This window comes from Lampetra planeri, chromosome 28 (genome assembly GCF_965212315.1).
Source record: "Lampetra planeri chromosome 28, kcLamPlan1.2.h2, whole genome shotgun sequence".
Lineage (NCBI taxonomy): Eukaryota > Metazoa > Chordata > Hyperoartia > Petromyzontiformes > Petromyzontidae > Lampetra > Lampetra planeri.
In genome coordinates this window covers 11,140,258-11,155,159 of record NC_136134.1, presented here as the reverse complement: position 1 = coordinate 11,155,159, position 14,902 = coordinate 11,140,258, and the positions used below count along the sequence as shown (strand labels likewise).

The following is a 14,902-nucleotide window of genomic DNA, read 5'->3' as shown; positions in this document are numbered from 1 at the left end:
TCTCGCGTTATCATTCACATAGCGGGGAGTGTCTTCGGAGCCTTTGATGCTTCGATGCAGCTTTTAACGCAGTCGAGTTTCTCCTCGGAATCAATCATCGGAATCCGGTGTGCGCCTGCGGTCATCCAGAACAGACACCGTGCAACGTATAACGACGCAATGCTCCGATCATCCACACACACGAAGGAGGAGACATCACCGCAGCGATACACTCCGCTGCTCCTGACGCGGTTGTCGGGGCTTGGCCACCTGAATGTCAAATTGGACTCGTTGCTCCGCGTCTACATCCAGTGCCGGATTAAGTTCGTGCGGGGCCTGTAGCATATGATGTTAAAAAGCGGCCCTAAATACAAAAAAAACACGTAAATATTAAAAGACACATTTTTTACTCGCATAGTAAAGTAATTGTATTTTTTCATTTGCTACACAGCCAGATAATACGAAAAATCGCTAACCTTAAACACACAGTCGTTCATGAAAGTCGAAGGCGGTATAGTACTATAGTAATAGAGCAAGTGCAGAATCACTGAACCGGAATTGATAGCTTGAAAGCATTTGGCGCAGGGCCCTTGAAAGTGCGGGGCCCGTAGCACATGCAGCTACTTGTGCTACGAGGATAATCCGGCACTGTCTACATCAGCAGCCCGTACGGAAGAACAACATCCAGAATCTGTGTTCGGACTCTGGTGAGCGATGGGAATAATTTACCCAAATGTCCAATAGGGGAGCGCGCGTGAGATGGCGCAGTAGCAGCAGTAGCAGCAGCAGTAGCTGCAGTAGCAGTAGTAGCAGCAGCAGCTGCAGCAGCAGCAGTAGCTGCAGCCTGGTCCAGGGAACCGAACGCGAATCTCGAGGTCCGCTGGCCACGACGAAGGGCACGAGCCCCCCCCCCCCCAGAGCCGTTACAGCTGCTGGGGAATCAGCTGATGGCGAGCACCTGGCGAGCAGGCAGAGGCCGGGATCCATTGGATGGTGTGGCGATCACCAAACACTAACCACGCCCGGACGCCTTTGTCTCCCCGGTTTACACAACCGTATCAGGTAAAACAAAATTGTGGGCTGAGTCGACCTAGGGGAGGCACGATTTCGTGGTTGCCTGGTTTGTAACGCAGCGCGCTAACCACTACGCTACCGCTACCCACAACAACAACAACAATCGCCGTTCGCTACTAAATGGCGGTTGACGTCTCCACGTTTGAGCACCTAGTCTGGCACTGAAGTGTCAGGGCTCGCTGACAGGTCACGGGACAGACACAGGTGCCATCGGTCGAACGACTGAGATGACTGCCAGATGCACCACCCGTGCTGCCCATCGTGTCAACTTGCTGCATTTTATCCGCCCTGCGCTCAGCTCGTTGTTGTGAGCGTCGCTCCTCTGCTCTCCAACTGCCGAGCAGGGGCCGTCCTTCACGAGCCTCCGCTCCCTAGACACGGACACGCACGCACACACGCACACACTGAACGCACAATCACACACGCACACACACGGACACACACGGACGATCACGCACGCATACACACAAAGATCCCCCGTGTAGCCCGAACGGACTGTAGGAGGAAGCGCTGTTAGCGAGCACCTACGAATGCCGGCACGGAACCACGCCCGGCCGCCTTTGTCTCCCTCGCGGCAATGTTACACATCGCACCGTATATACTCATATGAGGCTGAGTCGACTTAGGCGCGGCGCAGGACTGGGTTCAGGTGATCCTCGTGGTGTTGGTGGCCGTGAGCGGGAATGAAAGTCGGGGTCGTTGGGTTCGTAGCGCAGCGCACTAACCCCTGAACCAACGCACACACCGCACACTGGTACATAAAGATCCCCCGTATAGCCTTAACAGACTGTAGGGGCAAGTGCTGTTAGCGAGCACCTATGAAGGCCGGAACGGTACATGAGGGGGTGGGTGGCCAGCACCACGCCCGACCGCCTTTGTCTCCCCAGTGGCGATGTTTACACACCACACCAGGTACTCATTTCAGGCTAGGTTCATAGCGCAGCGCGCTAACCGCCAGAGGTGGGACAAAGTCATTGTTATGCAAGTCCAAGTCGAGTCGCAAGTCATCAAATTCATGACTCGAGTCTGACTCGAGTCCAAGTCACATGACTCGAGTCCACATCTAACCGCTACACTACCGCTACCCATTATTGTTGAATAGAGGTTGGTGGTGGTGTGGCCATGACGCTGTTGAATAGAGAGGGGTTGGTGGTGGTGGGGTGGGCAGGACTGCGATCAAGCGAGGGGGCGTGTCGAGAGGGAGGGGTGGCTGGGAGGGGGGGCACGAGTCGTCACGTGGCCGCGTGGAGGTTGGGTCTGGCACGTGACGTGCCCCGCAGCGTCTCGTCTATAAAGCCGGCAAGGGGAGCGACTCTCGCCCAAACTCGGCTCCTGCCAAATCTTCTCGCTTCGTCTCCATCACAGCACATTTACAGCTCTAGTATTCACCCGCAGGTTGTATAACGATAACAACAACAACAACAACAAACAGACAGTGAGCGTAATAGAAATTTGAACATTCAGTAGCCGAGAATTATTCACGGCAACAGTCCGCTGTTGAGAGAGAGAGATTCATTTTTACGCATTCACGTTTTTGAGTTGGTGCGGTTCAAGCTCGAGTCGTATCGGGGGCGAGAGTTGGTCGAGCAGCAAACAGCGTCCTCCATCAGCGGCGGGGAGAAGAGGAGACTCACACAGCTCACACAGCTCGCACAACTTACACGTCTTATACGTGTTACACAACTTACACAACTCGCATAGCCCTCGCCAAGAGCTCGCTCGCCCTCGAACGCAATGGAGTCGCCCGGAGAGAAGGTGGGTGGTGGTGTGTGTGGTGTGTGGTGTGTGCAGTGTGGTGTAGTGTGTGTAGTGTGGCGTGTGGTGTGGTGTGGGTGGTGACGCGAGACGTGGGTTGTGTGTTGGGGTTGTGTGTTAGGGTTGTGTAAGGAGGGGTGGTGCTTCGTTGGTTTGTTGTTGCGACGGTGGTGGAGGTGGGTGGAGGTTGTCACAGGGAGTTGTTTAATTATTGAGGCAGCGCCCCGCCACGTCGTCTGAACGCACTGTACACTGCACTGTACACTCGGACCGCCTGCGGGAGGCGCTGGCGCGCATTCGTGACACCGGTCCCGTGCCTCGCCTAGGTAGACTCAGCCCTAACCACTCGGCACCCATGGCGCAGCGGCAGTGGGGCACGGGGGGTCGGGGTCTCTGTGCGGCACGCGGGGCGCTGTCGGAGCCTCCTCGTGGCGACGCTGGCACATCGCGATTGGCTCGTTTCATCTGCATCGCCTCCACCCCCATCGAACCACCACCCCCACTACCCCCATCGCACCACCACCCCCACTACCCCCATCGAACCACCACCCCCACTACCCCCATCGCACCACCACCCCCACTACCCCCATCGAACCACCACCCCCACTACCCCCATCGCACCACCACCCCCACTACCCCCATCCCACCACCACCCCCACTACCCCCATCGCACCACCACCCCCACTACCCCCATCGAACCACCACCCCCACTACCCCCATCGCACCACCACCCCCACTACCCCCATCGAACCACCACCCCCACTACCCCCATCGAACCACCATCCCCACTACCCCCATCGTCGCCTCCGCCAGAGTCGATACCCTCGGCAAAGCGCGGGGCGCGCGGGTCCCGGGGTGGGTCGGGGTGATGGATGTGGTGGTGGTGGATGGTGGTGGTGGTGCTGGGTGGTGTCTGTGGGGTCCTGGTGGTGCTGGTGGGGTGGTCGTGGTGGTTGTGATGGCTGTAGGGTGCTGGGTGGTGGTGGAGGTGCTGGGTCCTGGTGGTGGTGGTGGTGGGTGCTGGTGGTGCTGGTGTTGGTGCTGAGCTCCCGTGGCTTGTGAACTTCGATGGCCATTCCGAGCCACGGGTGGCAACTTGCACGCTCTCTGTGCTGCGGGAGAATGTGGTGGTGCTGGGTGGTGGTTGTGATGGCTCTGGGGTGGGGGCGGGTGGCAGGGGGGGAGCAAACCCCCGAGGACTTGTGGCGGCGCGTCTTGCGATCGGAAAGTCGTGGGTGCCATGGAGACTCGTCCTCCTCCTCTCTGCGTGCTTTAACAATTCGTGTGTGTGGATGGGCACACCGGCTCGGCCGCCTTTGTCTCCCGAGCTCTGATGTTGTGGGCACGCACCCAGTTCCCGTGCGAGATTGTTGAGTGTCGCCAGTTGCTGTTGCACTGCGGTGACACGGCACTCATTGGCACCATCACTCAACAAAACAACCATCATCATCATCGTCGCATCGGCCGAGATGTGAACATCGCAGCGAGTTGGCAACTCGCCCGCTGGCTCTCCGTGACCACACGCAGTCCAGGAGAGGTTCGTCCGTGTCGTCATCATCATCACGACTCGCGGGGCATTCACTCCCGGCCCCACGCTCGTTCTGCCACTGCCTCCCGCGCGCGCGGCCAGTGGCGAGGTCAAGCCGGTGGCGCGACCCGTGGGGAGTGAGAGCACAGGCCTTCATCCATGCGTCCAGCAGTGGAGTGGCCAAGGGCTGCGTGAGAAGGAGGAGGTTTGGGTTGGTCTGAGGGTTTCGTGTTGGTGCGAGTGGAATTGCAGCAGCAGCAGTCGGCACGCTCCGTTTCCGGCTGCCTCTCCAAGGTTAAACGAATTTGCGCATCGCAGCCGCTGCACGCACGCACACTCGCGTGCGCATGCGTGCATGTGAGAGTACGTGGGCTAGATTGTCAGCGTGTGAGTGAACGTATGCACCGTGTGGTGTACGTATGAGCATACTTATCTGCCTGCGCATGCGTGAATGCAGAGAAGCTAGTGTGGTGTATAAAAATCGCCACTGGGGAGATAAATGCGGCCGGGCCTGGTGCTGGCCACCCACCCCCTCGTGTGCCGTGCCGGCCTTCGTAGGTGCTGCTACACGCGAACAGCACTTGCCCCAGCAGTCTGTTCAGGCTATACAGGGGGCATCTTTGTTCGTGTGAGCGCATCACCGCGCCCTGCCTGTGATGAGCGCCGTCACTGCGTGGCAACGCAGTGAGCAGCCGGCCCGGCCACCTGTGGGTGCCTCCTCGCGTGCACGCTGCTGGGGTGTCTCCGGTGTTCTCCGTCCACACGGAGCCCCCCAGAACTCTCCGTACCATGGAATTCGTGGCCAAACACCGTCCCGACGTGGCCGGACCCTCCTGCTGCCCTGGGTTGTGGCGAGGCTCCACGTGGGGCGGTAGATGAACGACATCGCAATCGCAGTCCTCCGCTTCCAACAGCCCCCCCCCCCCCCCCGTTCGCCGCTACGTGACGTCGATGTCTCCAGTAACGCCTGTGCCAGGCTAGGTGCACTTTGAGGCCGTCCGTGCGAATCGTGGATAGGCTCCCTGGCTGACGGGAAAGGCCACGGCGCCAGAACCGCAGGCGTCACGGGTTGACCCGACCTTGAGATGACCCCCAGATGGGCACCGGCTGTGCTGCCCACTGACACCCAAACATCCACGCCCAACCAAAAACAAAGATCCCCTGTAAAGCCTTAATAGACTTTTGGGGCAAGTGCTGTTTGCGAGCACTTGTGAAGGCCCGCACGGCACACAATGTGGTACCAGGTACTAATTTGTGGCCGAGTCGACCTAGGGGAGGCCCCAGGACCGGTGGAATTAATTAATCGTCACCGTTGTTGGCCGTGAGCGGGAATCAAACTCGGGTCGCCGGGTTCGTAGCGCAGCGCGCTAACCGCTGCACCACCGCTCGCCACTCCACCCACCCGCACCCCTCACCCGCCAATGAAGGGAGACGGAGCGACGTCGCCCGCAGTGCACGTCTCGGTAGCCCCCTGCCGCTGGCCCTGCTGGGCCCCAAAGCGGAATCGACCAGATCCGGGTTTGAATTGTGCGGCCAGCAGTGCGTCGTGGTTCGGTTTCCGGCACGGCGCGGCAAACTGGGAGTGGAAAAAAAAACCCGCGAACCCGCGCCGCGATGGCCCCGCGCTGGCTCCCGCACGCTCGCGAGGCGGTCCCCGTGCGAGCCATCGCTATAATTAACATCCTCGTGTCCCCTTGCCCCCCCCACCTGTGTGTGCGAGTAGGCGCGGATGACGCCTGTGCTGGTGTTCTCGGTGATCGTGGCGGTGCTGGGCTCCTTCTCGTTCGGGTACAACATCGGCGTGATCAACGCGCCCGAGCAGGCGAGTCGCGCACCATCGTCACCATCGTCACCATCGTCACCATCGTCACCACCGGCATCGCCAACATCTTTACGATGAAACTAAACGGAGAGCGTCTCGAGCGAGGGGAGGGGCTGTGAGTTCGTGGTGGAAAATTCCACCTTTCCATGGCGCGAGGAGTGACCCCTTCTTTCCCCTCCGTGTCGGCAAACAGATCATCCAGTCGTTTTTTAACGAGACGTGGATCGAGCGCTACGGCAATGCCGTTGAGAAGTCGACGCTCACCACGCTGTGGTCGTCCACCGTGGCCATCTTCACTGTCGGCGGCATGATCGGGGCCTTCTCCGTGGGGCTCTTTGTCAACAGATTCGGCAGGTGAGCACGAGTGTGTGTGACCGTGTGTGTGTGAGCGTGTGTGTGTGAGCGTGAGTGTGAGCGTGTGCACATGTGAGTGTGAGCAAGTGTTTTCACGGGGAGCGGTCGTGTAGTGGTCAGCGACTTGCCGCTCGCGACCGATAACGATGGCGATCATTCGAACCAGTCCTGAGGCTCCCCTAGGCCAACTTGGCCTCCGACGAGTACCTGGTGCGACGTGTAAACACCGGCACTCAGGAAACAGAGGCGGCCGGGCGTGGTGCGGCCACCCATTCCCTCGTGATGCCGTGCCCACCTTCGTAGGCGCTCGTGGGCAGCACTTGCCCCAGCAGTCTTCAGGGGCGCTGCGCATGCACGACCGCGCGTCGTCATCCCCCTCTCCGTGTGCCCCCCCCCACCCCGCCACAGGAGGAACTCGATGCTTGTCAACAACATCCTGGCCGTGATCGGCGGGGTGTGCATGGCGTTCACCAAGCTGGCCAGCTCCTTCGAGCTGCTCATCGTCGGCAGGTTCATCATCGGCATCCACTGTGGTGAGCGGAGACACACTGCGGAGACGCACGGGGGACACAGGTGGACATGGGGGGGACGTGGCGGGAGATGGGGGACATGGGGGGAGATCGGGGGGACACGGGGGGGGAGATCGGGGGGGGGCACGGGGGGGGGGGACATGGGGGAGACACGGGGGGGACACGGGGGGGGACACACGTGTCGCCAGCGCCACAACAGATCCAGTCTCACGGTCTGGTCCCCTCGCCTGGCCACTCAAAGTCGATGCCTCGAGGCTGGGGCTGCAGCGCCCCCTCGTGAGGCGCCGTGCGCCGTGCACGCGCAGCGCACGGAAGTCACGGCGGCTCTCCTCTGAACACGCGGCGCTCTAAATTGTTGTCGATTCTCTTCTCTCCCCGGCTATGCGCGGTGCGGGCTGCGGGTTAGAATAGCGGTACTGAGTGTGCGTCCCCATGTCCCCGCCCCTCCCCCGTGCGCAGGCCTCTTGTCGGGCTTCGTGCCGATGTACGTGGGGGAGATCTCTCCCACGTCCCTGCGAGGCGCCATGGGCACCCTGCACCAGCTCAGCCTCGTCATTGGCATCCTGGTGGCACAGGTAACCCGCCACGACCCCATCACCCCGATTCCATCCCCCTGACACCGACCCTGCGACCCCGCGACCCCGCGACCCCATCCGGTGCCGCGATGTTCCGGCTCGGTGTTGCGACCCGGCCTCTGCGACGCGACCTCCAAACTGCCGACTCGACCTTTTGACCCGACGCGCGACCTCGACGTACGGCAGCGCTGACCCCTCCTCCGCCCCCCCTCCCCCCCGCTCCTCCGCCGCAGGTGCTGGGTCTGGAATCGCTGCTGGGCACGGCGCAGCAGTGGCCGCTGCTGCTGGGCCTCACCGTGGTGCCGGCCGTGGTGCAGGCGGTCGCCCTCTTCTTCTGCCCCAAGAGCCCGCGCTTCCTGCTCATCAACAAGCAGAAGGAGAACGAGGCGCGCGACGGTGAGCGGCGGCACACCCCGGGCACGGCCAGGCGCGCTCCCCCAGGCGTCTGACTCCTCACCGGCCGGTCGCCTGACTGACCGGCCGGTCGCTCCCTCAGTTACCTGCCTCACTAGCCTCACCAGCCACTGCATCAGGCCCACGGAGGGAGGCACTGGCAGCTCGCCATCTATCCTCGTTGAGCCGACCAGAAATGTGCCGACTTTAGTTCACGGTGCTTGGTGGCTGGGCGCTCGCTCGCTCGCTCGCATGTGGCGTGCACATGGCGTTAGCGCCGCGTGCTTGTTGCGTGTGCGTGGCGTGCTTGTTGCGTGTGTGTGGCGTGCACGTGCGTTAACGCCGCGTGTTGCGTGTGGCGCGTGCAGCGCTGGTGAAGCTGCGCGGCACGACGGACGTGAACGACGACATGCGCGAGATGCGCGAGGAGCACCGGCGCATGGAGCAGGTGCCCAAGGTCGCGATCCCCGACCTCTTCCGCAGCATCGACTACCGGCAGGCCATCATCGTCGCCGTCATGCTGCAGCTCTCGCAGCAGCTGTCCGGCATCAACGCGGTGAGTGGCGGTGTGGCGGTTGGTGGTGGTGGTGGTGATGGCGGTGGTGGTGATGGCGGTGGCCGTGGCAACCGTGGCGGTCATGTCGGGCGGTGATCTGTGGTGGTGGTGGTGACGATGATGGTGATGGTGACGGTGGTAATGACGCGCTCCTTCCCTCCCCTCCCAGATCTTCTACTACTCAACGGGGATCTTCAAGAATGCCGGCGTGTCGCAGCCGGTCTACGCCACCATCGGCGCCGGCATCGTCAACGTCGCCTTCACCGTGGTCTCGGTGAGTCCCCACCACCACCACGCACAGCCACACTCGCCCAGCGATAATCCAGCGGCGCTCGCCGCGAGATTTAAGCCGTCGGCAGAACCTGCCGAGACGGCGTAACGGGGCTCCCGCAGTAACTTGTGGAACGTGGAGCCGGTGTGACGAGCCGCGTAGCGCTGTAACGTTGTGCGCCTATTGGGGAGACCCCCCAACCTACCCTCTCGATAACCGGACCAAACCGGTGGAAGCGTTGCCTAGCGTTGCCTAGCGTTGCCTAGCGTTGCCTAGCGTTGCCTAGCGTTGCACGGCCGCGTGCTGGCGTGGTTTCTGTCCCCAGCTTTTCGTTGGGGTTGCATCTCCCACTCGGCGTGAGCGACGACGCGGCGCGAGTTCCCCTGCGACGGCTCTGACACCGTGTCCCCCCCCCCCCTCCGTCTGTGTCTCTGCGCGTGTGTGTGCGTGCATCGCTCAGCTGTTCCTGGTGGAGCGTGCGGGCCGTCGCTCGCTGCACCTCGTTGGCCTGGCCGGCATGGCCGCGTGCAGCATCGCCATGACGTTGTCACTCGTCCTGCAGGTGAGGGAGCCGTCGTCTTGCACCACGCACCGCACAACACACAGTACCGCACCACGCAGCACACACCTCACCACACAGCACCGCACCACGCAACGCACACCGCACCACACAACACACAGCACCACCCCACGCACCACTCGAGGGGGGGGGGAAGGGGTTGTGGGGGTGGTACCGATGGTGCAGCCCGTGCCTCCGCAACAAGGCCTCGGAACTGTGGGTAATCTGGCCGGGCAAGTGTTTTGTCACAAAAACAAATGCACACCGTGGCTGACCGCACTTCGCTGATCTCTCCGTGCCCCCCCCCACCCCCGATCGACCAATCAGGCGAGCGCGTCGTGGATGAACTACGTGAGCATCGTGGCCATCTTCGGCTTCGTGGCGTTCTTCGAGATCGGGCCGGGCCCCATCCCGTGGTTCATCGTCTCGGAGCTCTTCAGCCAGGGCCCGCGGCCCGCGGCCGTCGCCGTCGCCGGCTTCTCCAACTGGACGTCCAACTTCCTCGTGGCCATGTGCTTCCCATACGTGCAGGTGGGCCCACGCGCCGTGCCGGGGGGGGGGGGAGCAGGGGGGGTGGGGCAGGGGGGAGGGTGGCGCAGGGGTGGTCGGTGGAGTTGCGAGGAGGTGGTGTGGGCGGCGGCGGGGAGAGCCACGAGTGAGAGCGAGCGGGTTGCGTTGAGAGTAATCGGAGGAGGTGGAAATGGTCGTGGGGAAGACGCCCCCTCGCCTCTGTTCTCCGAAGTGTGCCGCTGGACGGGAGGTGGCGGGCGGAGTCCGGTGACGTCATCGCGTAGTCGGCCGCTGTCGGGGTTTCCCGCTTTCAGGAGGGGGTTGGCAGCCCAGACGAGCCGCCCTCCTCTACCCCGTAGACGCACCGAGGCCCGGCCACCGCAAGGGAACGTCCCCTCGTCTCGGCGGGACGAGTGTCGCCCACCGCAGGCCTGATAGACCCCCCCGGGAGAGCTTGCGAGCAGCAGGTCACTGCGAGTTTTATCCCGCGATACCGTGCCGGTGGTGGCGACGTGCGTGGTGATAACGGCCCCGTCTCCATCCCCCCCCCTTCCTCTCTGCCACCGCAGGAGCTGCTGGGGAGCTACGTGTTCGTGGTGTTCACCTGCTTCCTCGTCTTTTTCTTCGTCTTCACCTACTTCAAAGTGCCCGAGACGAAGGGCCGCACCTTCGACGACATCGCGTCGGGATTCCGCGACAAGGCCGGCGGCGCCAAGGCGGCGCCCACCGACGAGCTGAACCACCTCAGCGAGGGCAACGGGGACTCGCGGGTGTGAGGCTCCTCGACGCCCACACGCACCCTCGGGCCCGGCCACCACCAGCGCCATCCCCGCCCTTCTCCGCAACTCCGAGGCGCCGCGGCCGTCGCCTCCGGCCCGATACCGGAGAGGTGCCGCCACCCCCCCCCCCATCCCCACCGCCTCCACGCAGGGCCCATTCCTGGGCCTCGTTGTCTGGGTGGGGCTCCGGGGGGAGGGGGTGGGGCTCCGGGGGGAGGGGGCGCGAGCCGTCGCGACGTCGTGACCACGTGGACTTTGCGTGTCGCAGAGTCGCGTGGTTTTTATGGTAATCGGCTGAGCTGGGGTGAGTCGAGTTGATTTGGGGGGGGGGGTGGGGGCTATGAATCCCCCCCCCACCCCATCCCTCACCTGGGTGCCCCCCTGCCAGACACCGGAGTGGCCCCCCCTCTCCCTGTACCCTGTACATAGCACGCTCGTGTCAATAGCCGTTGCTCGTAACTTATTTGCCGTTTGCGTTTTGTACGCACTAACCGCCGTCACCGCTATTTATCGCAGACACGGACCCGCGTTTGAATGTCGGTACGTTTTGTTGTTCTTTTTAACGTCGGTTCAACGTCAGTTCAAGGTGTGGTTCACGACGAAGCGGAGCGCGTCTAGCAAAACGATCGAACGACAAACAAAAAAACGCGGGGTTTTAAAGAATTTATTTTTTAAGTAGCTTAAATGAATTATGGATAGGGGAAAACAAAATAAAGAGAGAATATAATATGAATAATAACTATTGTTAAAGTGATTTAAAAACTTGAATAAGACTTCTAGTGCGAGTGGTTCACCACCACACCCTGTATACCTCTGAGTCTAGTCCCATTCCCGGACGCCGCCCCTCGCGATTTGCACAGCTTCGTGGTTGTTGCCGCTCGTCGCGCGAAGGTCGACGCTGCTCTTGCGCTCGCCGCGCGGCAACGCCCGTCCGTCTCGGCCCCTCCCTGTGTCCGTCTGGTATCTGTTTGCTCACGTGTCTCAATAGTTGGCACATTGATGTCTTTGTACGCATGTTTGCGTGTGTCTCTGTGTGTTGTGTGGGTTGCGGTAGCGCGGCGGTTAGCGCTACGCTGCGCTACGAACCCGGCGAACCCGAATTTGATTCATGCTCACGGCCACCAACACCAGTGACGATTATTTTAACCGGTCCTGGGCCTCTCCTTAGGTCGACTCAACATCGCCACCGGGGAGACAAAGGCCGGCCGAGTGTGGTGCTGGCCACCTACCCCTTCGTGTGCCGTGCTGGCCTCCATAGGTGCTCGATAACAGCACTTTCCCCCACAACAGTCTGTTAAGGCTGTTGGGGGGATCTTTGTCTTTGTGTATCTGTGGAAAGGTCTAACCCACCTGCCAATCGCAGTACACAGTCCTAGAGCTCCATTGTGACCACGTGCCCAACGTCGACCGTAACTCCCACGTCATTGGTTGCTTGGAAGGGGGTGCAGCCTGTAACCCTAGCCGAGGTGGCGGTGTCGAACCCCCCCCCCCCCCCCCCCACGTGTTTTGAGTGCCAAGCGAAAGGCCGCCTAGTGAATGGCCCTACCATACCTCCTCGGCCTACACCGTCGTGTCCCCATGGAGATGCCGATTCTCCTTGTCGAGTCAGAGAGGAGACGTTGGTGCTCGGTTTGCCTCCATCCCGAGCCCATGCGGTGGCACGAGGTCCGATAGCGCCCCCGTACCCTGACCCCCGTACCCTGACCCCCGTACCCTGACCCCTGTACCTGACCCTTCGTGGTGGTTGGTATGTTGTGTTTGTGCCACGTGGTGTTGTGTTTGTGCCACGTTGTGTGCCACGTGGTGTTGTTGTGTGTGCCACGTGGTGTTGTTGTGTGTGCCACGTGTTGTTGTGTGTGCCAGGTGGCACATGTCTGGGGAGTGGTGGTGCAACGGTTAGCACGCTGCACTACAGAACCCGGGCGACTCCAGTTCGATTCCCGCTCACGGCAAACATCCGTGGCGATGATCCGAACCGGTCCTGGGCCTCCCATAGGTCGACTCGTCCTTTTAATTGAGTACCTGATGTGTAAATATAAGCACTGGGGAGACAAAGGCGGTTGGGCGTGGTGATGGCCCTCCACCCCCTCGTGTGCCGTTCCGGCCTTAACAAGTACTCGCTAAGAGCACTTGCCCCCCCCCGCAGTCTGTTAGCGGCGACACGGAGGAGGATCTTTGTGGCGCACGCTTCGTGTGTCCATCCCGTGCGCAACAGTCTGGTCACGTCCAAGGATATTATTCCCACGCCTCCCGCCCTCGCCACCCGCCGACCCCCACCTCGCGACCGCCTCTTCAGTGTTCACCCGCTCTCCGTTTAAAAGTGTACAAAAAAAAAGTGTACGAGCTGCGCGCGCCCGATGATGATTATTAAACGCGTCCCACGTGTGAGATGTGAGCGAGTGCGCGTGTTGAAGCCAAGAGCGCGACGACACCGTGCGCCCAAGACAAAGATCCCCCGTATAGCCTTCACAGACCTGCTGGGTCAAGTGCTGTTGGCGAGCATCCAATGAAGGCTGGCACGCACGGGCACACGAATTCTAACGATGACTCTGCACCCACAAACACACCTACAACAGAATAACATTGACACTTTATTTTTTTTAATGTCTATATATATAGGTCACTCGAACACCCACTTACACACACACAACTAGACCTCCATTAGAAACGGTGCTCCGTGCTGCACGTGGGCAGGTGGTTTAACAATCATCGGGTGCGTGCGGCGTGTAACTCGTGAACGTGACGCGCTGGCTTGTTGATGGCCTACCCCCCCCCCCTCCAGTGTAGAGTGCGCTTGTGTCGTGAGAGAGGCACGAAAACCCGATTGTAAATACGAGATCCGTGTAATTATTCTGCCAGTGTTTACAAAGATGACGTGTGTGTGTGTGTGCCCGTGTCGAAGTAAATATCTCCTAGGTGTATAGAACCAACACACACCGGCTTCGTGTCTTCTTGTGTCGCACTTCCTGGGCTCATGCATCGCCATGGGATGGGCGGCAGGGCCGCTGGGGGGGTATGGCTTCCCGACTAGGCCTCCTTCTCTGCCTGGGTTGTGTGTGACGTTGCCCTGTTGTGCAGGGTGAGTGTGTGAGCGCTAAACCACGTCGAAAAATTAATTAATAAGCTTGTGCTGGGGGAAAGGCATCTATGACGTCTCCTGGCCAAACCCCAATTGGCGGAGCCAGGAGACTGAATCCTTACCCTCGGGGCTCCTCCAGAAACAACAACAAAATCACTGCGTATGGCCACGTGGAATGTTTGAACGCTCATTGCGGAGAGGCTGCCACTCCTCTGTTGGGAGCTGGACTGGTACCGCCTGGATCTCTGTGGCATTCAGGAGGTCCGGTGGACCGGTTCTGGCTTCTGCCACCATGAGGGGTGGACAGCCCTCTACTCGGGGCAGGAGACTGCCAAGCAACCGGGTGTGGCTCTTCTGAACAAAATAATGAAGGGGGTGTCAGAGTGTGGCAGTGAGGTGTGGGAAGCTTTAAGCCCCAGGCTACTTTTGGCTCGCCTTCCCGTCAACCAGAGGCGAGGAGTGGTGGTCGTGGTTCCTTATGCCCCCACTGAAGACGAACATCCGTGGAGGGATGCAGGGAAGGCTGACGAGTCAGATGCCTTCTATGACCTGTCAGGTGCTCGCTAAAGTGGTCCCTCGGGATAGTCATCTTGTTGGGTGACTTCAATGCCTGAGTTGGTCACGATGCTGGCACCTGGTCTGGAGTGATTGGAAGGCATAGGCCAGATCAGCTCGATAAAAACGGCAGGAAGCTGCTAGATTTTTGTGCAGCCGATGGGCTTGTAATTACCAACACGCTGTTCTGTTCTAGATTTGTGTTCTGTCATCGGCGCATCCACGCAACATCATTGATGCATGCCGGGGCCAAGCAAGAACATTGCTGGACTACATAGTGAGGGAACAGCCGATGCGGGCCCATGTCCCACGCGTGCGATGGGGGGCAGCACTCTATCCCGGTGCTCTTCATTGCAAGGCCCAGGGCCACTGGCGGCGCCTGGTGGCCTTTAGTGCAGTCCCTGACAATACACAAATGGTGAAAACACAACCCCATCATCGTCATCGGCGTCATCGTGCTGCTGTCAAACCACCGATGGTTTCAAATGTGTGGCTGCCCTCACACCCATCATGTCTTATCGGCGACGAGTGAAGAGCGCAGCTCGATCCCATACAGAACGGACAGATGAGCCTCGGTGTGGCT

The 14,902-nt window shown here is 60.7% G+C and overlaps 1 protein-coding gene across 4 annotated transcripts; it reads left to right on the top strand.

Moving 5' to 3' along the window:
• Positions 1-2,348: 2,348 nt before the first annotated feature.
• Positions 2,349-13,615, top strand: LOC144728454 (solute carrier family 2, facilitated glucose transporter member 1-like). Of its 4 annotated transcripts, none has more exons than XM_078607904.1 (12): positions 2,349-2,808; positions 3,139-3,262; positions 6,060-6,158; positions 6,352-6,512; positions 6,921-7,045; positions 7,502-7,617; positions 7,851-8,013; positions 8,379-8,566; positions 8,736-8,840; positions 9,298-9,399; positions 9,724-9,927; positions 10,476-13,615. In XM_078607904.1, the coding sequence occupies exons 2-12, from the start codon at positions 3,164-3,166 to the stop codon at positions 10,680-10,682; spliced, it is 1,569 nt and encodes a 522-aa protein (XP_078464030.1). In that variant the 5' UTR covers positions 2,349-2,808; positions 3,139-3,163; the 3' UTR covers positions 10,683-13,615. The 4 variants fall into 4 exon arrangements, with proteins under 4 accessions (XP_078464030.1, XP_078464032.1, XP_078464033.1 ...); XM_078607906.1 differs by having other exon boundaries at positions 3,135-3,262; XM_078607907.1 differs by lacking the exon at positions 3,139-3,262 and having other exon boundaries at positions 2,353-2,808.
• The last annotated feature ends 1,287 nt before the right edge of the window (positions 13,616-14,902 follow it).

What these genes read in the sequence shown, in the direction of transcription:
- LOC144728454 (XM_078607904.1), top strand. Translation starts at nt 3,164, where the DNA reads ATGGCGCAGCGGCAGTGGGGCACGGGGGGTCGGGGTCTCTGTGCGGCA. An exon ending in GGAGAACGAGGCGCGCGACG is followed by an intron (nt 8,014 to 8,378) that starts GTGAGCGGCGGC and finishes TGGCGCGTGCAG; the next exon opens with CGCTGGTGAAGCTGCGCGGC. An exon ending in AGCTGTCCGGCATCAACGCG is followed by an intron (nt 8,567 to 8,735) that starts GTGAGTGGCGGT and finishes CTCCCCTCCCAG; the next exon opens with ATCTTCTACTACTCAACGGG.